Source organism: Malus domestica, chromosome 15 (genome assembly GCF_042453785.1).
Source record: "Malus domestica chromosome 15, GDT2T_hap1".
NCBI classification, from domain to species: Eukaryota; Viridiplantae; Streptophyta; class Magnoliopsida; order Rosales; family Rosaceae; genus Malus; species Malus domestica.
In genome coordinates, this window is record NC_091675.1 from 5,851,448 (window position 1) to 5,878,234 (window position 26,787).

The 26,787-nt window shown below is 36.2% G+C and overlaps 2 protein-coding genes and 2 long non-coding RNA genes across 5 annotated transcripts; 2 read left to right on the forward strand and 2 right to left on the reverse strand.

The window, feature by feature from the left end:
- Positions 1-1,778: 1,778 nt before the first annotated feature.
- LOC103455985 (patatin-like protein 2) lies at positions 1,779-4,499 on the forward strand. Its single transcript, XM_008395604.4, has 7 exons — positions 1,779-2,065; positions 2,200-2,381; positions 2,766-2,955; positions 3,057-3,218; positions 3,438-3,743; positions 3,875-4,047; positions 4,190-4,499. Exons 1-7 carry the CDS (start codon positions 1,916-1,918, stop codon positions 4,272-4,274), a joined length of 1,248 nt encoding a protein of 415 aa, XP_008393826.2. The 5' UTR covers positions 1,779-1,915; the 3' UTR covers positions 4,275-4,499.
- A 1,434-nt stretch (positions 4,500-5,933) lies between these two features.
- Positions 5,934-6,776, reverse strand: LOC103400166 (uncharacterized). Its single transcript, XR_011576797.1, has 3 exons — positions 6,589-6,776; positions 6,269-6,441; positions 5,934-6,170 (listed from the first exon to the last, which is right to left on the reverse strand). It is a non-coding gene; the product is annotated as an uncharacterized lncRNA (long non-coding RNA).
- Positions 6,777-14,399: 7,623 nt separating this feature from the next.
- LOC103455986 (patatin-like protein 2) lies at positions 14,400-17,398 on the reverse strand. The gene is made up of 7 exons (XM_070814842.1): positions 17,161-17,398; positions 16,852-17,033; positions 16,532-16,721; positions 16,274-16,435; positions 15,870-16,172; positions 14,740-14,912; positions 14,400-14,642 (listed from the first exon to the last, which is right to left on the reverse strand). Exons 1-7 carry the CDS (start codon positions 17,293-17,295, stop codon positions 14,564-14,566), a joined length of 1,224 nt encoding a protein of 407 aa, XP_070670943.1. The 5' UTR covers positions 17,296-17,398; the 3' UTR covers positions 14,400-14,563.
- Positions 17,399-19,346: 1,948 nt separating this feature from the next.
- LOC108169415 (uncharacterized) lies at positions 19,347-21,740 on the forward strand. 2 transcript variants are annotated; one of them, XR_011576027.1, is made up of 3 exons: positions 19,347-19,568; positions 20,187-20,255; positions 21,577-21,740. It is a non-coding gene; the product is annotated as an uncharacterized lncRNA (long non-coding RNA). The 2 variants fall into 2 exon arrangements; XR_001785729.3 differs by lacking the exon at positions 19,347-19,568 and having other exon boundaries at positions 20,121-20,255.
- The last annotated feature ends 5,047 nt before the right edge of the window (positions 21,741-26,787 follow it).

Sequence of the window (26,787 nt, forward strand, 5' to 3'; positions counted from 1 at the left end):
ATAGTGACCAAAATCGGGGCTAGGGATTCCACGTGAAATTGAAGGTTTCCTTACCTGAAATTGATACCTTTGAACTCGTAGGGTCCTCACGAACACAATGATACCATTTTCTTCCTCGATCTGTGAGGTTTAAGAGGTCCTTGGTGTTTGTCCGTACAAGAAGAAGGATAGAGAGAGAGTCTGAGAGATAAGAGAGAGCACGTGAAGAAAAGAGAAGGAGTGAGTGTGGTGTGTGTGTGATCCACGTGGTCACCAATCCAAGACCACAAAACAACCTCTAAGTCTCAATATGTCACACATACACACTACCATTTTCCCGTCCAAGGATAAAGCTATCATTTTACATCACTGATAAATGAATTTCAGGACGGGCTGTGACAATTATCACATTAATTTCAAGGACCTCAATAAAAAATTAAAAACTAACAAGGTTTCAATCAAAGAATATTCATAACTAAGGACCGCATCCAAAGTCTTCCTAGAAAAAAAACCAAAAGTGGAGTGCATATTGAGTTTCAGTAAGTAAAGTGGCAACTTTTGAATTTTAGAGAGAAAAGTGAGATCAAAATCAATTCCAGGGTATAAAGTAGCACTTTTTGAGTTTCAAGAGGTAAAGTGAGATCAAAATCGAGTTTCATAGAATAAAGTGGTGACTTATGAGTTTCAGGGGGAAATTGAATTGCAGGAGCGTAATAATAAATAAGCCTATAATTTAAATAGAAAACTAGATTTTAATTCTTAAATAAGATGAAGTTTAGAAAAATGTCTTATACAAGATTAAATATTGATTTTAGTCCCTTAGATTCTATTTAATGTCAGCATATGCATTCAATTTCTTTTTTTATTTATAATTTTATGGTGTCCATGAATTACATTTTATGTAAAATATAGTAAATTTTAATTTCTTTTGAAATTAAAATGAATTAGCCTTATTTGTTGACATTTCCATCACCACTTTATTGTAGGTATCTTATATAATAAAGAAATAATTTTGGTACAAACTTTTCGATACACTTATGTTTTTGCATATTTTCTTATGTGCCACTAATTCATTACAATATATTTAGGTACATACATTTTGGTATACTAGTTTTAGTATAATATGTTTAGGTATAGACATTTCGGTATACTAGATTGGTATAATATATTTAGGTACATATATTTTGATACACTAATTTAGTGTAATATATTTAGGTACAAACTAATGTTTTTGCATATTTTCTTATGTGCCACTAATTCATTAAAATATATTTAGGTACAAACATTTCAGTATACTAGTTCAATAAAAAATGTTATGGTACGGATGTTTAGTTACACTAAAAAGGAAGTTAAATAAAATTAAAGAATTAAAATATGTATAATAATAAATTTAAAATTTAAAGTAGAGACATTAAATAAGAATTTTCTTTTTTGAGAAAATAAGATATCTATTAAATATGAAAACAAAAATATAATATGAATTTGAATTAAGTACATATTAAATGACTAAATTTTTTATTAAATTTTAATCTTATTCAGGGATTAAAATTCAAAAGCCCCTAATTTAAATAAGATTTAAAGTGGACTGTTATGCTTGATAGTGTAATCACCTAGAAGATTCAACTGTCATTTTGATTAACCAACCATGTCCAGTACAAGAATGCAATACCTAATTTGAAAAGTCAGGAATAGATAATGGTCCAACTAAAACTTGTTTTGGATACATACCTACAAGCTTAGGGTCAAAGTTGGAGGGGAAAAGATCTCTATATAAGGCGTAGATAGGTACTCAAGGTTCTTACACTCAATTAATCTTGTCATCCCCCAGATTAATTGTCATCACCCAGGTTTGCTTTCTGCATTTGCTTCCGGTTCATAATAGTACTTACCGTTTCGTTCCTACGTACGCTTCCCTGTGCCGACTATCATTCATAATATGCCTTCGTTTTCTCAAATGGAAAGAGCAAGATCATTTCTTCAGTCTCCCACTTATGGAAACCTCGTCACTGTTCTTAGCATCGATGGAGGTGGTATCCGAGGGATTATCCCCGGAACTATACTCAGCTTCCTAGAGTCTGAGCTTCAGGTATAAATTTCAATTTAAACCCATAATTTAACTTCAAATTAAAAATGTTAAACGCCACTTTAATTTAATCTCATGCACAACATATGCTTGCACATTCGAACTAACCTTCACTTTAATTTGTTGGCCATATGCAGAAGCTGGATGGTGAAGATGCAAGGCTGGCAGATTACTTTGATGTAATTACAGGGACTAGCACAGGTGGACTTGTGACTGCCATGCTTACTACCCCAGATGAAAATAATCGTCCCTTGTTTTCTGCTAAAGATATTAACGCTTTCTACCTCGAACACTGCCCGAAAATCTTCCCCCAGGACAGGTACCTACTTAATTACAATCTTAACTTGAAATCTGTTTGAAATGGACCTTGCATGCATTGGGAATGAATTCTACAATGATAGGAGAAGAGACGTTGCCTGGGTTTTAAGTATAAGTTGGGTTTCTCACCATATTCTCAATTGATTTTATAGTAGAACCTAACTTTTTTAGGAGGAAGGATCTTGCATGGGTTTATAAGTAATTAAATTGAGTCACTCCATATTGCCAATTAATTTTATAATGAAACTGCAACTTTTTTCAATTGCTTCTTATAAGCTTATCGACCTTTTTCATTCGTTAATCTTTTCTTTCTGCTTCTTTTCTTTCCTATATTTCACAAGTCTACTGTTGCTAACAATCAGATAATCATTTTTTTTTTCTTCAGCGCTCCACTAATTGGTGAAGCCGTGGATATGGTTAAAAATTTGACGGGACCAAAATATGATGGGAAATATTTACATAATATAGTGAAGGAAAAATTAGGAGACAAACGATTGAACGACACATTGACTAACGTTATAATCCCAACTTTTGATATAAAGCGGCTCCAACCAACCATCTTTTCCAGCTATGAGGTTGGTTAATTTTTTAATACTCTCTCTTGGAATAATTTTGTGAAAAAGTTTGCTCTATCTCTACATATATATTTATTGTGTGTGTATGTTGTTGATTTTAGGCCAAGAAGAAGAGTTGCGTAGATGCTTTACTCTCGGACATATGTATTGCAACTTCAGCAGCACCAACCTACCTTCCAGCACATCATTTTGAAACCAAAACTTCCACTGGTGAAACAAGAGAGTTCCATCTCATTGATGGCGGTGTCGCTGCTAATAACCCGGTAAACATTAGTACGTAGTTTCCATAGTTAAAATATGGATAAGACTAATTTGTTATTAAAAACTCGAGTGTTAGAATTTTGAATTTTCATGGGAATACCTATCTCGGAATCCAATCTAAACACCTATATTTTATGTAAAAGACATATTTATCTATTCATGACAATATAATTACCAACTAGCAGTACGATTTCCTCTGATTAAATTTGTTCATTTCTCAGGCCTTGGTTGCCATAAACGAAGTCACGAAGGAAATCCACCAGGGAAATTCCGACTTCAACTTTTCCACGAGACCAACTGAGTATGGTCGGTTCTTAGTTGTGTCGTTGGGTACTGGTTCTGCAAAATGTGAGGAGAAGTACCATGCCAATGACGTAGCTAAATGGGGTCTTTTGGCATGGTTGACAAGCGGAGGTTCTTGTCCACTCATCGATGTATTTACCCAAGCCAGTAGTGACATGGTTGATTTTCACCTTGCCACTGTTTTCCAAGCTCTTAACTGTGAGAAAAGTTATCTTCGAATCCAGGTATATATACATCGATCCTTCTATGTATGTTTAAAATACTTACACTTTGACAACAGAGCATACTTATATTGCTATATAAATCAATTATATGTTGAAAAAAATATTTACGTGAGGCAAATTTATGTTTGTAGGATGATACATTGGAAAAGACAGTGTCTTCAGTAGACATTGCTACGAAGGAAAACTTGGATAATCTTGTGAAAGTTGGAGAGAAATTGCTGAAAAAGCCTGTTTCAAGGGTGAATATGGATACCGGTGCCTTTGAACCTGCCCATCAATCTACAAATGAAGAGGCTCTCGTAAGGTAATATATAATTTAATCATCATTCACCAAATATCTCCACTATATACGTATTTTAGCAAGATCATATATGTTATAATATTGATTAAAAATTGCTCATTACTATTTGTTTTCTTGACTAATAATTAATCTTCATGTGCTGCAGGATTGCTAGAATTCTGTCTCGGGAGAGGAAGGTCCGTGAAACGCAATCACCACATGGAAAGGCCGTAACCAGCAAGCCCAACTGATGATCAAGCTGCTTTCTCTCTCACAAACAATTAGTATTCCCTTTAATAGAATTCAATTTTTATTTGGAAGATTAATCAATTCATTTTAGTTAAAATAAAGCACTATATAGAAAAATAATTAACCATATGGTGAAATTATTGCTAATTAATTACTCTTGTAATTCAGTACTGAAATTCATTATTTTCTCTCCCAATAAATACTACTCAGCTTCTTGGTTTTGATTATTTTTTCATCTTGTAATTTTTTATTTGGTTATGAATTTTTTTCTTCGACAGTTATCACGGTTTTGTATTCTTTCCTTTTTCTTTCTCAGTCCCCTTAACCCTCTTCCGAAAAAAAAAAAAATAATAATAATAAACACACACCCCTGTTTAATTTGTTTTTAGCCTTTCAGACCGTAAATAAAAATATGCGAGACACTAAAACACGTGTGTAAAAATCACCTCCTAACAATAATAATATTATATATAACTAAAAAAAGTTGAAACAACAATACGGCTGAGAGCCATATATAACCAAATTATGCAGAGTTTAATTAACTATCCCCAACATTGCCAATTGACTAAAGTTTGAACAGTTTCGACCAAAGTAGAAATTTTCCCTTTCTGTTAGTAATATTCTCAGACTTTTACGTTTTTGTTTCATTGGTTTGGTTACTTGCTGGAACGAAAAATCAATCTTTAAAGTCTCTTTCGCGGGTCTATGGAAAACAAGTTCCATCACGAAATGACTCCACTTCCATAAAGCAAGAACAAAAACGAAATTAGTAGCTCACGTGTTCTTTATCTAAACAATAATTAAGAGCATTTTGCTTATAATTGTGGACTTTGCTGGTAAGAGTCATTATCCAAGAATATAGACTCATCAAGCTTGGACCATAGCTTGACCAAATGGTCAAATATGCATGCTCCTCAAACCGTTCCAAACGCTCACGTATGTTACATCTAACTTTTCAAAACTTTCTTTACGAATCGAATTTTGTCGGCGGGAGTGGTTAGGCATGCTTACATAAGAGTGAAACAAATATAATTAACCTTGCTATATATATATATAGAAAGAGGGATGAGGAGTTTTTGCATTTCAAAAGAAAATTACATTTTAATTTTTGTTGAAAGTATTTAATTAGATCAATTGATCATATATAGTTTTAAGCCGCAATTGGTTATTGACTAATACTTTGTTTGAATAAGGAAATTTATAATTACTATGATAATTAGGTAAATTTGAAATGACAGAAATAGAAATGACGAAATTATTTTTTTTAGAATTTGTGAATTTTCTTGTTTAGTTAACCTAGAAGAGTAATGGAATTTGAATATGAATTATTTATTTATTTTTAAACTCTCACTCAAAGAAATTTGGAAGTGACCTATTTACATGGAATTCAAATTTGACAAATGGAGGTCTCAAATTCAAAGTATTTTTTCTACGCAAAAATTCTAAATTTATTTGTTTATGATTCAAACAAGTGAACTAGTGCATGTCAAATTATAATTTATATCTTGTGTCAAAATTACAAGTTTATTTTCCTCATCCAAACATAATGTAAGTTTTTTTTTTCTTTGGGCAACTTACAATTATTTTGGAATAGTCATTAAGTTAGCATATACAACACCCGGAAGAAAACTTATTCCAGCACAAAAAAGAATCTAAAAGAATAATCTAAACAGTATGATGGATCATTTGCCCCCAACTTGACGTTATTACAGCAATTTAATTATCATTCAAATGAATTACCAAAACAAAAGAGTCATGATTTTTATCCAAAAAACAAAAACGAAAGAATCTTGGCTAGTTTGGTCATAGACTCAAAGGGTGATATATGGCTTTGCAGCATGTCCAACAGACGACTTTGCAAGGCGAAGCCACTTCTCTTCAGATAATAGTTTTGCAAACTTGCACAATCACAAATAACAACTTTCGATTATGACAAAAATTATACCACAGAAATTGGGGAAATTTATATCTGGTTTTGGTAATTGATATGGTGTACCTAGTGAGAGCCTCTTCATTGGACTCGTGTTTTGAAGGCTCCACCCTGCCAGTCTCCAAATTAACCCTAGAAACTGGTATTTTCAACAGGCCTTCACCCACTTTGAGAAGATCATCCAAATTCTTCTTAACGGCTATGTCCACAGAAGATACTTGTCCAGTTAACGTGTCATCCTGCATTTTTGTTTATTCCATTTAAAAACACTTATAATGGTGTTTGGCAAAAAAACATGGATATGGGTCAAACAAACGCTTTCTAAAGAATTGCTTGAATTTTTAACAGAAATTTTAACATATTTGTAACAAAAGAAAGTTGCTGACCGTTTAGCATGGTGTTGATCAATATGCTGTTCATTGCTGGGGTTCATGCCCTCCTTCTGGTTTTATATATGTTCCCCTTTAGTTCTCTGTCTTTATTTATTTGAATAAGAAAGGGGGAAGAGGCGCCTGGCTCTTAGAGAGTGTAGGACCCTTAACCTTTAGGGTTGGAGAGTTAGACGCTACGCATTCTACACCGTGTTATTAAAAGGAGATAAGGAGATAATATATTGTTTTTTTTATTGAACAAATGATGTTATCTACATTAAAGGGGAGGGGAGGTAGGCTAATCCTCACAATGGGGATAACAATAATGTGGTTCAAATTTGCTTAAAAGATAATATATCTTAATACTCTATTTGCTTAAAAAAATCAACAAAAAATAGTAATTGAAATGTAATAGGGTGACGTAAAGCACATGCAAGGTCCCTCCAATAAAACTAATTGGCAATATAGAAATTGCCCAACCACTTATAAGTACAAGCAAGGTCCCTTTTCCCATCAATGTGAGAATTTTTTTCTTTTGTCAAACCCATCAGTGTGAAATTCATTCTTAACAAGTAATAACTAATTAATAACTAATAAAATTAATTAATGTACCTGAATTCGAAGGTAATTGTTCTCCGAACGAAGGGCTTGGAAAACTACAGAAAGATGATAATCGACCATATCAGAACTTGATTGACTGAAAACATCAATTATTGGGGTTCCACCACCGCTGGTTAACCAATCTAATAAACCCCACTTGGCTGCAGAATGCGCACGGTATTTGAAACTCAGCTTTTGGCGAGCCAGTTCCGAGAGATATCACTAGAAATCGCCCATAGTCCATGGCCTTTATAGGGAAGAAATCTTCACTCCCACTTATTATTGTCTTTGTCACTTCACCTATTGCAAGTAAAGTCTGGAATAAGACCAAAAATAATGTTGGAAGTCATTAAACCAACCAAATAAAATTTAACCTATCAGAAAAGGTCTTAAGTTCAAATTAATTCTTATATATACCGGATTATTCGCAGCCACACCGCCATCTATAAGGTTAAAATCTTTTACATTCCCTTCTGGGTCAATTGTTTCAAAATAGTGAGCTGGGAGATAAGTGTTAAATGTCCCACATCGGTGGGGTAAAGGAAACCTAATGGGTTTAAATAGTATTATCTTACTCTAACTAATATTGAGGCATTTTGTGTTATAACTCCACACTTGACGGATTAGGCAGGTGGAAAAGTTGGGGACAGTATCGGTGTCGTTAGAGTGGGGTGGGTCGGCGATCCAAAAATTCCAACAATAAGCTGGAAAATATAGTTGGCGGGAGCTGTTTTATGTTAAATGTGGGAATGACAACATTAGTCAATGTCTGATGAAGTTTTTTAGAACCAAGTTTCTGCCCAACCAAGTCATGCAGATACTTCCCATCATATTTTTTCCCTGAGGGCTTTGATAATCTTTTTCATTTTCGGAAACAGCGGACAACTGTTGTTTAAAACATTAATGTTCATGTTAGAAACTGTGGCATGCACCCAAACAAGTACAATGTCAGTGGATAAGAATTTGATTCAAAAACTGTGGACTAGCTTCTTGGATAGAGCTCATCAAGTTGGACAAAGTCAGTTCGTATTTAGCCATAAATTGTTTACTAATCTCTGTGAAATAATTGCAGAATGGTGGGTGAGACTCCAAGCATGAGACTAGTTGGTTATAATGTAAAGCCATATTGGAGGGTTAATAAACAAGGCACTAAGTTTGGCCAAAGCCAAACCCTGTGATATGCTCATGAACTGCCTACCCTTCAAGCAAACCTCCATCAAGCATATGCAGCTAATACTTTAAGCTTATTATTAAGATTATCAAGTTGTTCTGTGCGGCTGCGTACAATGAAGCCACACGATGTAATATTCCTTGTCAAATGGCCACTAGCTAGAAAAACTTTACGCGTTATATATAATTTGATTCGTATAAGGCGGCGATGCACATTAGCAGTAACTTAAGAAGGTCAATTCGAGGGCCAAAAGTTGCTGGTGTGATTGATCTACTGGCCAAATGCAAAGCACTTGTAAGAAATAAAAAATTGGTCTACCATTCAATTATGTCTGCATATAACTTCAACTTGATGGTAAAGTGATGCTGCATAATTTAATCAAGTTGTATATTGTCATGAGTTTTTCGTGTACTTTGATTAAGGGCGTATGTAGTATTTGGTTGTCCAGTCAGTAACCTTATGCTTCAGTAATACCAGAATCATTGTATGATTCTAATGCTCCTGTCAACAAGGAAGAGGAAAATATATTTTAGTTCTGTTTTTTCATGCCATGTATCACATTTCAGAAAATAGAATTTTCCACAAATTTATCCAGCTTAATTAAATGTGCCCTGCAGTAACTTGGAGGTATATGCTTCTCTTTTAGCATACCACATGACTGGTATGCCTAAATTTGGCTCCAATATAACTGAAGCGAAAATTAACTTACCAGTTAATCTTTTCTGAACTTACTGAAGTGGTGATTCAAAACTACATGTTGTGAGTGGTAGAAATTTCAGTTGTTTTTAGAGCATATACTGTACATACATATGTAAAACAATTGTGTATATAAGCACGCTACACCGCAGTGAGTTGGATGAACTTTATAAAGAAAATATTGAAGTGCAAAGAATCACAATGACTCTATTAGAGGATTTGTTCGACAAGATTTGAAGGATGCAAAAATAAATCATAAGATTGCAGTATGTTCATAAGATTGATGAGTCTGCAATATTTCTCCAACATATAAGCTGTTTTGTTTGCTATACTCCAAACATTTACTGAAGAAAAAACAAGTGCAACTATGCGCAGATCAGTGAAAAACTGAAATTCAATGAAGAAAACGGATCGACAAGACTCCTGATGTAACAAATTCTAAGACAGTCAATTGGATAGAAAGCTGAGCTTAAGAATAAGCTGTTCTATCTGAGCTTAAGAATAAGCTGCAACAAGCCTCACATTGCTGACCTTGATTTGTACTGCTCACGAGTCATGATGGGGCAGGTGTTGAATAATAGAAAGTCCCACGTCAGAAATCTTTCAAAATAATTTTCATTTTATCTCAAGTGATTCCACTACTACTTGTACTAAAAACTCACACCAGCTGGACTGTACGAGCCATCTGGTTAAGTTAAGGACAATATCAGTGTTGATTAGTGGTGGGTCGCTAACCTGCCTCTCTGAAACTGCAGGTTTTGTTAAGAACCAATGGGAAAGCCATCGCTAGTGACTCATCCACAATGCTTTAAAAATGCTGTTAAAAAACAAAAAGAAGGCCATCCCTAGTACTCCATGTTCAATGTTTTACTGATCATTATGTTTAAATGATTAAGTTTTGTTCATGTCAGATGCTGTGCTTTGGGGGTGTTCATTTGAAAAAAAAAAGGAAGCCTGTACTTTCTGACTGACTGCTTCATATATATTGATGCCAAGAAAAACCAGTTCTTCCTCCCATGGGATTGTATGGCACTACAAAAAAATGCTCTAAATTAGTTCGTGCAAACCCTAGAGGCCAAGATAAATGGTGGCCGGCCTTCTTCTTTTACCAAATATAATATGATTCACCTAATCTTTAAAGTCTCTGCACAGTTAAACTATGCTTGTGGACTTGTTGGTAAAAGTCACATTCCAACTTGACTAATACAAAATTATATTAATACCGTCTCATTCCAACTGACCAAATAGTCAAGCTAATTTGTGACAACATTCCCTTTACCAAATAGTCAAGCTATTCTGCCCATGCAACATTCCCTTTACAGAAAAAAAAACCCCTCAACCCTTTTGTTTAAACAACAAGCAACAAAAGTGCCAGACGAGAAAAGTTCTTAAAGTTGAATGTTGTAATTAATATCACTATATCTAGAAATAAACTAAGAAGAGTTGGTGAATTAATGGCTGTTTTTATCGAAAGATCTCCAAGAGGCCGGTCTGGCCACATGTATGTGCATAATATAAACAGAACTATTGGCAATTTTACTCAATTTTTTTTTTCCTTAGACTATGAATTTTAATGATGAATCACAACATAATAATAGTTGAACTAAGGAATATTTGCCACCCCACGGGGGATTTATTCGATTACATAAAGAATACTAAAGAATCTAGAAAGTTGGATCAAATGATCATTAGCTGTGTACACAAAGATTAAGATGTGTTTTTGATGATCAGTTGGGTTTTGCAGTACATTGACCATGTGGCGACTTTGCAAGACGAAGCCTCTTCTCTTCAGAGAGTAGTTTTGCAAACCTGCAAAATATAAAATGTGGATGAGTTATAAATCAGAGAAATGTTAGCATATAGATTGTGGAAATATATATTATGATTGATATATGATCTGTATACCTTATAAGAGTTTCTTCATGATTACAAGCTTCAAATTTCCCCGTCTCTAAATTAACCCCAGAATGAACAGGTTGTTTTTATAGGCCTTCACCAACTTTCACAAGATCGTCCAAATTCTTCTCTGTTGCTATATCTACAGAAGATACGTCCCCATGCATGCAGAAAAAAAAAAAAATGTATTTGTTAATAAATCTGAACCTTCAATCTTAGTCTCAACTCTATTATTTTATGATGTTCTTAGTCGCGTAGAGAGAATGAATTAATACCTGAATTCGAAGGTAGTTTTTCTCAGAGTGAAGGGCTTGGAAAACCACAGAAAGGTTAAGATCAACCATATCAGCACTTCCTTGACTGAAAACATCGATGATCGGTGTCGAGCCTCCGCTGGTTAACCAATTCAATAAGCCCCATTTAGCTGCATTATCCCAAGTTTTATCCTTTCATCCAAACATAGTGTAAGTTTTTTCTCTTTCAGCAGCTTACAATTATTTGGAAATGTAACGACTTGTCCCCAAATATTATGGCTTTTATAATTTTAAAGCATGAATTTACGAAAATGCCCTTCGAGGCAAAAATGTTGACTTTTGTTGACCGTCTTGTCGTGTCACGTAAGGTTTGTTTCCTTGGTGTATCCTTGTAGTACTCATTGTTACGAACTCATGGGAGCAAGTAGAATCGAATTTGGAGTTACGATGAACGTTTTAAGGAACTATGAAGTAGATGGGCAAAGTAGTCAATTCACTATTCTAGATATTAGGGTTGGATATTTTATCATTTAAATAATTTTTGTCATGCGGGGCCCACACCCCACTTCTCATTCTTACATGTGTCCTCCCCTCCCCCAATCTCCGAAACTCTTTCTCCCTCATTTTCCTATGTCACTCCCCCCTCCCCTAACACACCTACATACCACTTGCTCGCCATTCTCTCTAGTGAGCACCACAAACCAACCACCACCTCGCCACTCTTCCTCCGGTGAACCACTCAGACCACCATCACTTTTCCTAACGTGCTCAGGACGCTAGGTTGATGGTTCGAAACGCACAGTGGTTGCTGCCACTATTATTGATTTTCCCGTCAATTCCTCGATTTTCTTGACGAAGTGAGTCTCGGGACTCCCTTAATATTTCTCATCTAGCTATCCTACGTTTATAAGTTACGTTAGACGTGTGTGTTGATGAAGTTTGGTGCAGATCGACTGGGAGGAAAAGTTCCCCAGATTCTGGTGGATATCCGGCAGCTTCAAGCCGTTTTTCTACCAACTTCGGCCACGGATGGCCACAAGATAGGTATAATATTCTTCCTTGTTCCTTGGGCTTCATTTTGGTATATAGAATGACTAGTTTTAGTTAAGTTTTGGGGATGATCGGAGATTGGAAGCTCCGGCTTTCTTCTTCGTGGAGACTGGCCGACCCATGATTTGAATTCGAGTCAACTCGACCCATAACCCAATAACCGGCCCAAATCCAACTTATTAACCCAGGCCCAACCCAACAATCGGCCCAACCCAACAACCCAAACCCCAGATCCGACCTGGACTTAACCCCAACTTCCATGGTCGGCGCGTAGGCTGCACGTGGCGGGTTGTCATGGCCGGCGCATAAAGCACATGCACCTTCGTCATATGTACTGTTCTTTGCTGCCATCCACGGTGGTGCCGGTGAATTTTTTGACGACTTTTCCAGCAACCTATCTCGACGCGTGCGATGATGCGTGGCCTTTCGGGCCACCGCCCCGTGGATGCGTGTGGGGGAACCTGAGCTCCCTTCTTAGGTTTGTCGACGTGCCGAATCCAAATCCACTGTTCATTTTATGAAATTCGATCATTTCAGTAAAGTTCTATTAAATGGGCTCTATTTGTGTTTAGGTGCATCGGTAGAAAGTGACACCGTCTTCTCGAGTTCGAGCGACTCTCGGGCAACAAAATATATGTGAGTGGACCCCTTTTTAAATTGCATGTTTTTATAAAATATTATGCATTTCATATTTCATGAATTGATTACGTTTCATGATATGATTTACGGATTTCTTTATTTATGGTTTACGAAGAATTTATGATTTATTTAAATTGCTCTTACGAAATAATTATGATTTATTGAATTTATGTTTTACTAGAGGTTAGGAATTATTGGATTTTCGTATATGAAATTCTATGGATTTACGAATATGATTTACTACGGTTTATGAGATGAGGTTTTGAGCTTTTGAACTCCGGTGTTTTAATACGAGTTTTGAGATACGTTTTATGTGCTTACCTAGTGGCTTATCATACAACACATACACACAACATGGGTATGTAGACGTCTATGGCCATAGGACACAGTTGATGATATTTATGACATACTCCCAGCTTTACTGGCGAAACCAATGTCGGACAGCTTCACTAGCCACGACTAGTGTCTATGTGTTATGTTATGCTATTTTATACAGCTTCACTTTCGGGTGATGGACGTGTTATACAGCTTCACCTTTGGGTGATGGACATGTACTGCCTTCGGGCGACCATGATACCCCTAGTTAAGTACCTCATTGATGTGATTCACAGATGTTTTACGAATTTACCTTCGGGCGACTATTTCCATTACTGAGCATTGTTTTACACGTACTTATTTTATGAATGTTTTCCATGACATGCTAGAGTTTTCAGAAAACCTATTATGTAGTATTATATGTGTTTTCAAAACAGGGGCTAGTATGTTCAGAAAGAAAATAGTTTTCTTATTATTAGTTCCACTCACCCTTTGTTTTGCGCCCCCTTCAAGAGTTAGGATCGAGGCATACAATCCCAGCGTCATAACACCTCTGCATAGGTATCTTCGAGTTTTCTCAATGTAGGACCCATTCCTTGGTTCGTACCATTTTATAATAATTCTTTCACATTATTCTTGATTAGTTGTATACTTTGAACACGGTTCTGCATGAATGTATTTCTTTCTAATTATATATTTTATTTGTATGCATGTTTAAAATTACTTCATCACCTTCGGATGTCGGCCAACACGTGCTTATTCTGATATTTGAGGATATTGGAATCAGAGTGTGTTAGGAAAAGTCATTAAGTTAGGATATCCAACACCTGGAAGAAAATGGAGTAGGATTATCTTCCTTTTTTTACCCTTCCCTCCCCTCCTATTTGAATGATCATGATTAGGCCATGTCAACATGTTATATTAATTTTTTTATAGCAAGAGAAAGACAAAATAAGATAATGTAAAAGAAGGGGATGAAAGGGGATGGAAAGAGGAGGGGAGAGAATCCTAGTTCGAAGAAAACTTATTCCAACACAAAAAAGAACCTAAAAGAATAATCTAAACAGTATGATGGATCATTTGCTCCAACTTGACGTTATTACAACAATTTAATTATCATTCAAATTAATTACCAAAACAAAAGAGTCATGATTTTTATCAAAAAAAAAAAAACACCCGGAAGAAAACTTATTCCAACACAAAAATAAATCTAAAAGAATAATCTAAACATTATGATGGATCATTTGCCCCCAAGTTGACGTTATTACAACAATTTAATTATCATTCAAATTAATTACCAAAACAAAAGAGTCATGATTTTTATCAATAAAAACAAAAACTAAAGAATCTTGGCTGGTCTGATCATTGTTTAATTAGGCTTTGCGGCGTGTCCAACAGGCGACTTTGCAAGGCGAAGCCACTTCTCTTCAGATAATAGTTTTGCAAACCTGCAAAATAACAAGTAACAACTTTCTATTACTACAAAAAATTTACCACAAAAATTGTGGAAATTTATATCTGGTTTTGGTAATTGATATGGTGTACCTAGTGAGAGCCTCTTCATTGGACTCGTGTTTTGAAGGCTCCACCCTGCCAGTCTCCAAATTAACCCTAGAAACTGGTTTTTTCAACAGGCCTTCACCCACTTTGAGAAGATCATCCAAATTCTTCTTATCGGCTATGTCCACAGAAGATACTTGTCCAGTTAATGTGTCATCCTGCATTTTTGTTTATTCCATTTAATTGTGTTTTTACAATTAGATTAGGAGCCTGTCTTGGACTCTTGGCAACTAAAAACAGTTATAATAGTGTTTGGCAAAAAAACATGGATATGGGTCAAACAAACGCTTTCTAAAGAAGTACTTGAATTTTTAACAGAAAATTTAACATATTTGTAACAAACACCCTAATAAAACTGCTTCATGAGCAAAAGCTATTCTTACAAAGGAAATTCCAAATGCGTATATTTAACGTAGTATTTTTTTTTATCACTTTCATTGATAATTAAGGTAGTCAACAATGTGATAGGTAAATGTGATCCACTATATGTCGATTCAGATTTCGCATGTTGATATAAAGATAAGAAAGTTGCTGACTGTTTAACATGATGTTGATCAATACGGTGTTCATTGGTGGGGTTCATGCCCTTCTTTTGGTTTTATACATGTTCTCCTCTAGTTCTATGTCTTTCTCTATTTATTTGAATAAGAAAGGGGGAAGAGGCGCCTGGCTTTTGGAGACTGTACGACCCTTCACCTTTAGGTTTGAGAGCGAACGCTATGCATCATACACCGTGTTAATAAAATGAGATAATATATATATTTTTTTATTAAACAAATGATGTTATCTATACTAAGGAGGAGAGGGTAGGTTAAGTCTCATAAATAAGATAGTAATAATGTGGTTCAAATTTGGCTAGGAGAAAATATATCTTAATACTCTATTTACTTTAAAAAAGCAACAAAAAATAGTAAATGGAATGGGGTGACGTAAAGCACGTGCAAGGTCCCTTCAATAAAACCAATTGGCAATATAAAAATTGCCCAACTACTTATAAGCATATGCAAGGTCCCTCCTCCCATCAATGTGAGATTTTTTTTTTTTGTCGAACCCATAAATGTGAAATTCACTTTCAACAAGTAATAACTATTAACTACTAAAATTAATTAATGTACCTGAATTCGAAGGTAATTATTCTCCGAATGAAGGGCTTGGAAAACCACAGAAAGATGATAATCGACCATATCAGAACTTGATTGACTGAAAACATCAATTATTGGGGTTCCACCACCGCTGGTTAACCAATCTAATAAACCCCACTTGGCTGCAGAATGCGCACGGTATTTGAACTCAGCTTTTGCCGAGCCAGTTCCTAGAGATATCACTAGAAATCGCCCATAGTCCATTGGCTTTATAGGGAAGAAATCTTCACTCCCACTTATTATTGTCTTTGTCACTTCACCAATTGCAAGTAAAGTCTGGAATAAGACCAAAAATAATGTTGGAAGTCATTAAATCAACCAAATAACATTTAACTTATCAGAAAAAGTCTTAAGTTCAAATTAATTCTTTTATATACCGGATTATTCGCAGCCACACCGCCGTCTATAAGGTTAAAGTCTTTTACATTCCCTTCTGGGTCAATTGTTTCAAAATAGTGAGCTGGTAGATAAGTAGGTGCAGCTGAGGTTGCAATGCATATGTCTGAGAGTAAAGCATCAAAGAATGGTTTACTTTTCACCTAAGCACCCAAGAAAAGCAGATATTAATTCAGCTATATACATCCTTTTCTTTTTTGCTATAAACAGGGGGAAAAATAACAAAGTAACAAACCTACCTCATAGCTGGAAAATATAGTTGGCTGGAGCTGTTTTATGTCAAATGTGGGAATGACAACATTAGTCAATGTCTGATGCAGTTTCTTAGAACCAAGTTTCTGCCCAACCAAGTCATGCAGATACTTCCCATCATATTTTGGCCCTGATAGGGCTTTGATAATCTTTGTCATTTTCGGAAACAATGGACAACTGTTGTTTAAAGCATTAATGTTCATATTAGAATCTATATATGCAGGAAGAGAAGTAATTTTTTTTTTGGTAAGAACAATATGTTCTGTATCAATATTCTAAAAATTTGACATAAAGATGCGGACATTACTGTTTCTGGGGGAAAATTTTGGGGCAGTGAGTGAGGTAGAAATCCTTAATATCCTTGGCAGCAAATACAGGGCGGTTGTTGTCATCTGGGGTTGCAAGCATTGCAGTCACAAGACCACCGGTGCTTGTTCCTGCAATCACATCAAAATAGTCGGCGATTCTTGCATCCTCACCATCCAACTTCTGCAACATGATCAATGAAATTCGACATTTAGTACTTAATGTGAAACATTAATATAATTTAGCAACTATTCTTTGACATGCAATTAATAAGGATGCATATGAAGACGAGATTGAATATCCTAGCTACCTGAAGCTCAGATTCAAGGTAACCAAGAATGGTTCCTGGGATAAGTCCTCTTATTCCACCCCCATCAATGCTGAGAATCGTTATTAAGTTTCCGTAAGTTGGGGCCTGTAATGGTATACTCTTGGTTCTGTCCATGAGACTTTCAGAGATAGAGAAAAAGAAAGAGAGATGGATTCTAGAAGAGGCTTTAAGCAAATATATAGCCTGACTGTTTTGCTGAGTTAGCCTTTGAGAGTACAGGGGTACTTATAGACTCCTCTTCATTAAGTTTCGAAGAATATCAACCAAGTTACTGGATCATATGCATGCATGCACCCAAACAAGTACAATGTCAGTGGATAAGAATTTGATTATTCAAATACTTTAGAGAAGCTTCTTGGATAGAGCTCATCAAGTTGGACAAAGTCGGTTCGTATTTAGTCATAAATTGTTTACTAATCTCTGTGAAATAATTGCAGAATGGTAGGTGAGACTCCAAGCATGAGACTAGTTGGTTATAATCTGAAGCCATTGGAGGGTTAATAAACAAGGCACTGAGTTTGGCCAAATCCAAACCCCATGATACGCTCATGAACTGCCTACCCTTAAAGCAAACCTCCATCAAGCATGCAGCTAAATACTTTACGTTTATTATTAAGATTATCAAGTTCTTCTGTGCGGCTTCGTATAATGAAGCCACATGATGTAATATTCCTTGTCAAATGGCCATTAGCTAGAAAATTTTTACGCGTTATATGTAATTTGATTCGTATAGAGGTCGCACTTGGTGCGATGGCAAGTGCCTTCGCCCATGAGCGGTAGGTCTCGGGTTTGAGACTTGGGAGCAGCCTCTCCATAAATGGGGGTAAGGCTAGCCGACATTCACCTCTCCCAGACCCTGCGTAAAGCGGGAGCCTTGTGCACTAAGTACAACCTATATGTAATTTGATTCGTATAAGGCGGCGATGCACATTAGCAGTAACTTGAGAAGGTCAATTCGAAGGCCAAAAGTTGCTAGTGTGATTGATCTGTTGGCCAAATGCCGCACTCGTAAGAAATAAAAAATTGGTCTACCATTCAATTATGTCTGCATATAACTTCAACTTGATGGTAAAGTGATGCTGCATAATTTAATCAAGTTGTATATTTTCATGAGTTTTTCGTGTACTTTGATTAAGGGAGTATGTAGTATTTGGTTGTCCTGTCAGTAACCTTATACTTCAGTAATACCAGAATCATTGTATGATTCTAATGCTCCTGTCAACAAGGAAGAGGAAATATTTTGATTCTGTGTTTTCATACCGTATATCACACTTTCAGAAAATAAAATTTTCCACAAAATTTTCCAGCTTAATTAAATGTGCCCTGCAGTAACTAGGAGGTATATGCTTCTCTTTTAGCATGCCACATGACTGGTATACCTAAATTTGGCTCCAATATAACTGAAGCGAAAATTAACTTACCAGTTAATTTTTTATGAACTTGCTGAAGTGATGATTCAAAACTACATGTTGTGAGTGGTAGAAATTTCAGTGGTTCAAAAATATTTAAAACCATTGTGTATATAAGCACACTACGCCGCAGTGAGTTCGACGAATTTTATAAAGAAAATATTGAAGAGCATAGAATCACAATGACTCTATTAGAGGATTTCACTACAAGAAAAGTGAGCTTTGGGTACAAAACAAAGGGCACAATTGAGAATTTTGTGTCAGTTTGACAACCAAAAAGCTTAAACAGTTCTCATTCCAAAAAGGGCACCATCTATTGTGCCCAATGTTAAAAAAAAATGACACAAAACAGTAATGAGCACGGAAACCGTGCCGAATAGGATCAGATGACAACTTTTTCATTGAAGATGGGCACAAAAAGCATTTTGTGTCTATAAAATATGTTTGTCAGCAACGCTGTATGTCCAGCCAGCCTTGCATGTGTCAGATTTGGAATTTTTTTATTAATTTGCAAAAACACGACAAAGATTATTGTGCCCTCTAGTTTAATATATTTAAATAAAAAGTAAATTTTGTGTCCTTTACATATTTACTTTTGGGATTTTTATGGGGCAAGCAAGGAAACCAAAGAAGGTTTGGATAGGATAAGTTAAAATATGTAAACTTAAAAAATATGAAAAATCTCCCTTCCCTTCACAAACGTCCAACTCCCCTCTCTCCCCTCATTTTCCCCCACCTCTCTTCCTCCTTCGTCCTCTCTCTCTCTCTCCCCCCTCTTTCACGCAAGCCGTCCACCGGTCACCAACGACCGTCAAATTAAACCTCCAGAATCCTCTTCACGTCCTCTTTCCAACCCCCAAGTTAGTTTCTACAAATTCGTAGCCGAATTTCGTCAATTTCAGATCTAAGAAGCGGTGGCCGCGGATTTTCCGACAAATTTTCGGCCAAACCTGCCGGAATCGAACCTCGACCCAAGAGGTAAAAATGATCCTCTCCTTGTAGGTTGTCCTCCACTATAAGTTGTTTTCCAAAATAAAAACTTTTAGTTTTGGGATAGATTCTAGATTTCGAATTTTAAATCCATTTTCTGTATGCATGTCAAAGATTGGGACGAGGAAGTGAATCAAGTTTGTTTCCAACCTGGGCCGAGAAGAATTGGACCCGCCCACGTATGGATTTTTTTTGTATGCATGTCAAAGATTGGATTTTCTTTTTGCTTAAATTCATCCTAGTGTTACAAGTAGCTTCTGGAAGTTTATGGAAGAGCTTATGAAAAGATTCACATCCGTTTTACTCGTTTAAACTTGAAGTAGTTAATTGTCTTATTTTTCATTTGGGGCGCTTGGTTCCACTTTGTTGTCCTGGAATGTATGACGGTAGTTGATGAATGTGCTGTGCATGTGGGTAACCTGTAAATTCCAAGTGTTCATATATAGTACAAAAATATTCTATTTGCCATCAAGCTAAGAATGCCCCTCATAATAACTTATAAGTATATATTTGTGTCTGATTTGTGGTTCTCATAAAATTATACGAAATTTACAATATTGTATGTTTACATGCAATTTCTCTATGTGCATGAACACTTATGTGGAGGCGGTGGGTCGGGTTTGGGAAGATCGGTGGATGTAGAGCCTGAATCGGAAATCACGTTGGTAAAATCAGGTAATCTTTTTCTAAGAATTTTCAATTTTAATGTGTTTTGGTTTCTAGGTAGTACTTTGTTTTAGTATTTCTTGTTTCGAATTCATGATCGCTGACTGGTGTTTATGTGATAATTAAATTATGTAAATCTTCATTTCTTGACTGTTTTTAACTGGGTTTCTTTGGGGGAAGTTTCAATTTGACTATAGAAGATATTCCCTAATTTTTTTGCTCAGATCTGACTTTGATTTAGGTAATTTACATTAGGTTTCTTTTGGGGAAGTTTCAATTTGCCTATAGGATAACGTCATTATCATTGAATGTGGAAATTTGTCAATGTCTTACAGTTAATTGTGATGCCCATGACGAGATGTGCATTTTTTTTCCATTACACTTATGTGTTTTGTCAATTAAACTCCAGACCAACTACTACTTATCACCTAAGTTCCTAAAATTCGTGTTTGTTATATGTTGTAGGAAATGACCTATTTTGAGATATTTTTTTGCATCTCTCTTTTATTCTACATTCGAAAGAGGTAGAGTCGCATTATTGGGACTGTGGATTGCTTTTTTCATGTGTTAATCTGTGTGAAGATTGATTGCCATGCATGAAGAAATTAAAAATGTTACTAAAGTGTCTGGCAAAAGTCATTATGTTTCAATCACGGACGAGTGCATGTATACATAGCAGAATTACACCAATTAATATGTGGGAGGAAAGATATATAGCATCTGATCTGGTAAAGAAAAGGAATCATGATTTAAAAATTTGGAAGCCATTACATATTTATTCTTGCTGCTCTGTGTAAATGATGTCACCTTCATTTTCAATAGCTTCTTGGTAGTCTAAATTTATAGTTCATTTTTTCAGCGATATCCAATGTGATAATGTATTTTACTGCTTGATATATTTCTTACTCGTGGTCATTTTTTAGAGGCTGTCAGAGCAGGGGATGTCAATACTGTGTTTTTTGTGGTGGTTGAAGGTTGTTTGGCGTCCGATGAATTCAAATGGTATTAGGAATTATTGGTTTCATTATCTGTATGAATCAGTTTGTAGAACTAAATCATAAAAGCTTGTTTTTGCCCTACCCATAGTTTAATTGCCTGAACTACAAGATATTGATATTTTGGTGGATTGATTGGATGGTATCTTTAGAAGATATACAAATGCTTTTATCAATCTCTGCAAGGAGAAATGGCTTGAGGGGTTTGCTGGTTTGCATTATAGTTATACTATGTCTTCTTGGAATTGTATATAAGATGCACTTTTTTCTTTAATTATTCTTACTAAAGACTAAAGAGTACCGGCTTTTGTTTGTGTGTTTGTCTTTGTTACCAGAGATTTGGAAGTACCACCAAGCTGGCCTTCCTATTTGGACGTTCCACGCTTTGAAGATTTAAGTATCACCGACAAGCTAGCCTTCCTATTTTGGACTTATTTTGTTTTGAATTCGACTATATCTGTTATGGCTTTTGATGAGGTGCAAGGCTTGTTGGGGAAAATGCATTTGTCCAAAAATATGTGCTTTCAAGTTTTATTGTATTAGAGATAAAGTATGTAACATTACATTATGTTTGTGAGATTGGGAATGTGTTGTAGGCCTTTTCATTTTAAAAAAATTAAGGTTTTTCATTTCGTCAATTTTTTTTTAATATTTAATTCATGTTGGCACAATTACAATATGAAGTGCCAACGTGTCTGGAAAAGGTTGTCTGACAAGGTGTCAGAAACAAGGCACATATAGTGGTCTATTTGTGCCTGCCTCTTTGAGCACAAATCATCATACTGTGCGCTTTCTGAAATGGTGACGCCCATAGAGGGCACAGACCCAAAAATAGTAGCTGCATTGTTGCTATTGGTCTATGGGCACAATTGTTGGTGCTTTTTGACCTCAAAGAGCATAGATAAATTATTGTGTGCAGTGCTCATTTTTTTTGTAGTGTTTGTACGACAAGATTTGAAGTACGCAAAAATAAATCATAAGATTGCAGTATGTTCATAAGATTGATGAATCTGCAATATTTCTCCGACATATAAGCTGTTTTGTTAGCTCCAATCATTTACTGAAGAAAAAACAAGACCCAACAATGGGCAGATCAGTGAAAAACTGAAATTCAATGAAGAAAACGGATCGACAAGACTCCTGATGTAACAAATTCAAAGACAGTTAATTGGTTAGAAAGCTGAGCTTTAGAATAAGCTGCAACTAGCCTCACATTGCAGACCTTGATTTTGTTGGGGCTTAAAAAGACTTCATTACTTTGGAGATGTTTATCTCACAAAGAAGAATGTAATGCAGCGGAATTGATAGGTAAGAGAAAGAAAGAACACTCAAAGTATTACACAAAAATTTTTATTCACTCACAAACTTAGTACAAGAGGAAACACTCAAACACTCTTAGAAGCTTTGTTGCTTCTTCTTACTTCTTACTTGACACTCTCACTTCTTACTATTTGCTCTCTTGGTTGTTACACAACACCACACACCTATTTATAGGTGGTGTTCACCGATTATCTTTGTTACCATCGACATGAGCATTGCGGCAATGGCCACATGATTTTGCTGCCTCTAGATCTTTCTTTAGCTTGGATATTTTAGTGATAACCGACTGGAATTGCTAGAATTCTCCAGCTATATTACCGACATAGATTGCTAGAATTTTCTAGCATTTGCACATTTACTTTGGGTTGGATGACTTGTCTTGGGTTGAAGACAAGATTACCTTTTAACATCCCCCCTTAATCTTGTCTTGTGACGCCGATTGAGTTTCTCAGTCTGACAAAGTCTTCTTGTTTGAGTGGCTTAGTGAATATGTCCGCAACTTGATCTTGAGACTTCACGTATTCCACTTGCACATCCTTTCTTGCAATACACTCTCTTATGTAATGATAGCGGGTATCTATGTGTTTGCTCCTGTCATGGAATACTGGATTCTTTGCTAGAGCTATTGCAGACTTGTTGACATAGATCTCTGTTGGCTCTTCTTATGGCATGCTTAATTCTTTCAGCAAGTTTCTCAGTCAGATTGCATGACAGACACATGAGGTAGTAGCTATGTATTCAGCTTCGCAGGTAAAAATAGTGACAATCGGTTGCTTCTTCGACATCCATGTGAATGCAGTGTCTCCCATGAAGAACACAATTCCAGTAGTGTTTTTTCTATCGTCGGAATCTCTTGCTCAATCACTGTCGATATATCCAACAAGTTTGTAGTTATCAGAACTAGAATAGAACAAGCCAAAGTTAATAGTACCTTTAAGGTATCGAACAATTCTTTTGGCCGTCTTCAAATGTGTAGTTGTGGGATTCTCCATGTAGTGACTGACCAATCCGACGGCATAGAGAATATCTGGTCTTGTGCAAGTCAAGTAGTGCAAGCTTCTAACTAGAATTTTGAAAAATGTTGGATCTACGCTTCCTCATTCGTCATGCTTGGTTAGTTTGACTCCGCACTCCATTGACTTGCTTATGGGCTTGCAGTCTTCCATTTTGAACTTTTTCAGTATCTCCTTTGTGTAGCTTTCTTGGGAGATGAAAATACCTTTTTCGTTCCGCTTGACTTCAATGCCTAGGTAGTATGCCATTAACCCGATGTCGGTCATCTCAAATTCTTTGGTTATCACTCTCTTGAACTCTTCAAACATGTTTGGATTATTTCCTGTGAAGATTAGATCATCCACATATAAGCACACAATTAGAATATCTCCATCTTTGACTTTGATGTAGAGAGCATGTTCATGAGGGCACTTGGTGAAGTTGTTTTCTTGAAAGTACTTGTCAATGCGACTATTCCATGCTCGTGGCCCTTGTTTTAACCCATAGAGGCCTTTCTTCAGCTTCAGAACTTTGTCTTCATGCCCTTTGATTTCATAGCCTGACGGTTGCTGAATGTAGACTTCTTCTTCAAGGACTCCATTTAGGAAAGCGGACTTCACATCCATTTGTTGAATCTTCCATTTGTTTTGAGTTGCCAAAGAAATTAGTAATCGTATAGTTTCCAACTGAGCAACGGGTGCAAATACCTCATGACACGTCCCAACCCCGATATTCTCTGAATACCCGGATAGGCACGTGTTGGCCGACACTCGAGGGTGACGAAAGCCATTTATTGAATACAAGAGTAATGATTAGGAGAAAATGAACATGAATAATCATTAGAATCTAAAGGTAATAAACAAAGTTTAAGGAAATGTCTATAGTGCACATAATACGTTCTAATTCAAGATCACAAAAGGAAAGATCATTACAAGATATCACCCAAGTGAGTGATAGATTGCTACTGGTAGGGGAATGCCTCGTACGTTGTGTCATAGTCCTCGTTTCTAAAACCTGAATGGGGGCGCAAAATAAAGGTGAGTGGACCAAGTTCATATATACAATAAAACAGTTATCAAGATACTAACTCCCACAATTTATATAAAGAAAACTACTAACATAATAAGTGATAGATTTACTGAAAACCCTAGCATGCCAAAAACATCTCAAAGGTCATATCGCAGAAAACATTGCGGAGATAAAAAAAATCAAATATCTCACAGATCGTCTCGTAAGCGCGGTGTGCTGCCAATAAGATCACTGAATAAATATAACTCCTGGCCCTATGCCAGCACCGTGGTCTCTGCACCCTTAGCTAGAGATTACCAACTCCCGGCCCAATGCCTGCTCCATGTCCCTCAGCCCGTAGCTAGGGATTATTTCTCCCTGCCTAACTGCCAACACCAGATCCTCGCCCTAGGTGGCATAGTGTCCACTAGGTACGCACAAATAATTACGCCTATCAAATATAACCACTTTATAGTATAAAGTCATCCATCATCTATACTATAAATAGGGGTTTTGAAAATATGTTCTAGCATCCTATCGTCATCAATTAGATAGTCTACCAGTTCATGGTTTTTATAGAAAATATGATATATTAAAATATAGCTCAATATAGGCCAACAATTAATTCTTACAGAATAACGAGACGATAATCAACATTTCAATAAACATGCTTAACATAAAATCAATTCATAAACTCGTAAGGCATGCATTTCATTTATGCAAATAAACTATAAAATTATGCAAATTTTAGAAGGGGTCCACTCACAGATACTCTGTAGCAGCAAAGTTATGCGGAAAAGAATTAAGGAAATCCCCATTAGCAACTTCACCTAAGCACAAAAATATACAATTTATCAAACTATGCCCAAACGATAAAATTCCAAGAAATGGAAATGGGTCTTGGGTTTGGATTTGGATTAGGGTTTAGGTTTAGGTTAAATAGGATTAAGACCTATTGGGTTTTGGGTTTCGGTAGTTTAGGAACAAATGGGTGGTTTGGGCTTGAGCCCAAACCCACACAACACACATACACACACGCCAGCACACACACGTGTATGCACAGCACACATGCATACACATCATATACACGTGCACATGCACTAAACACACACACACACACACACACACACTGTACACGCACACACCCATACACAACAACACACACACACACACACTCACACGGGTGCACAATATACACATCACACACCTACACACACACACACACATACACGTGCACCGCACACACTCACACATGCACACACCCACGAACTTGCCGAAGTTTGACTGTTCACACTAGTAAAAAACTGGAAAAAAAAAGTATAAACATCCATGCAAGAGTTAGAGCTCGAAATTATCTCCACATCACTCATAAACCTTGGATTAAACACTAAATGAGGCATATGTTTCACCTGGAACCGACGGGGAAGACTCGAAGCTCACGGTTCAGTGAGTTTGAAACTCTGCCATGCGCAGATGATCCATGCAGAGCCACTGCTGAGAACCTCATGCAACCCATTATCTATTTCTGGTGATTTTATGTTGAACCAAGCCGTAAGAAATGTTGGTTGTAAGTGGTAATGCTAGGGAAATTAGAGAGAGTGAAGGTTGAGAGAGAGATGTCTAAGAGGGATGACTCGGGAAGAGAAGAAAAGAGAAGAGAGCTAGGGATCGATCCCACATGAAAAAACATATTTATCTAGATCAACGATTGATATGAAGGGAAAGGAAGAGAAATGAGAGAGATGAACGATTGATATGTTTAGAGATGAGTTAACAAACATATCTACCAATTGGCAGTTTAGGAGAAATGAGGAATCTAGATCAAAGGCAAGGATTAAATGAGATAAGGGACTAAATTGATACACTTAAACATGTTCCAGGGAGAAATATAGAACTATAAATAAAAATGTGGGGGTGGGTGTAACAATCTACCCCCTCTTACAGAAATTTCGTCTTCGAAATTGCGAATTTACACGAAAAGAAAGGGATTTTGGTTCCGTATTGATTCCTCTGTTTCCCAAGTAGCTTATTCGACTGCATGGTTCCTCCACAGTACCTTCACCAAAGGAATAACCTTGTTTCACAACACCTTATCCTGTCTGTCAAGGATAGCCACTGGTTCTTCTACATAGTTAGCATCCGGATTTACTTCCAATAACTCTTATTGGATGATATGAGAGGGATCTGGTACACATTTCCGAAGCATGGAAACATGGAAAACGTTA

Excerpts from the sequence above, each read along its gene's own strand:
- LOC103455985 (XM_008395604.4), top strand. The coding sequence starts at position 1,916 with ATGCCTTCGTTTTCTCAAATGGAAAGAGCAAGATCATTTCTTCAGTCT. Across the intron at positions 2,382-2,765 it reads AAAATCTTCCCCCAGGACAG|CGCTCCACTAATTGGTGAAG; the intron begins GTACCTACTTAA and ends TTTTTTCTTCAG. Across the intron at positions 3,219-3,437 it reads GTGTCGCTGCTAATAACCCG|GCCTTGGTTGCCATAAACGA; the intron begins GTAAACATTAGT and ends TTCATTTCTCAG.
- LOC103455986 (XM_070814842.1), bottom strand. The coding sequence starts at position 17,295 with ATGGACAGAACCAAGAGTATACCATTACAGGCCCCAACTTACGGAAAC. Across the intron at positions 16,436-16,531 it reads CTATATTTTCCAGCTATGAG|GTGAAAAGTAAACCATTCTT; the intron begins GTAGGTTTGTTA and ends TTGGGTGCTTAG. Across the intron at positions 16,173-16,273 it reads GTGTGGCTGCGAATAATCCG|ACTTTACTTGCAATTGGTGA; the intron begins GTATATAAAAGA and ends GTCTTATTCCAG.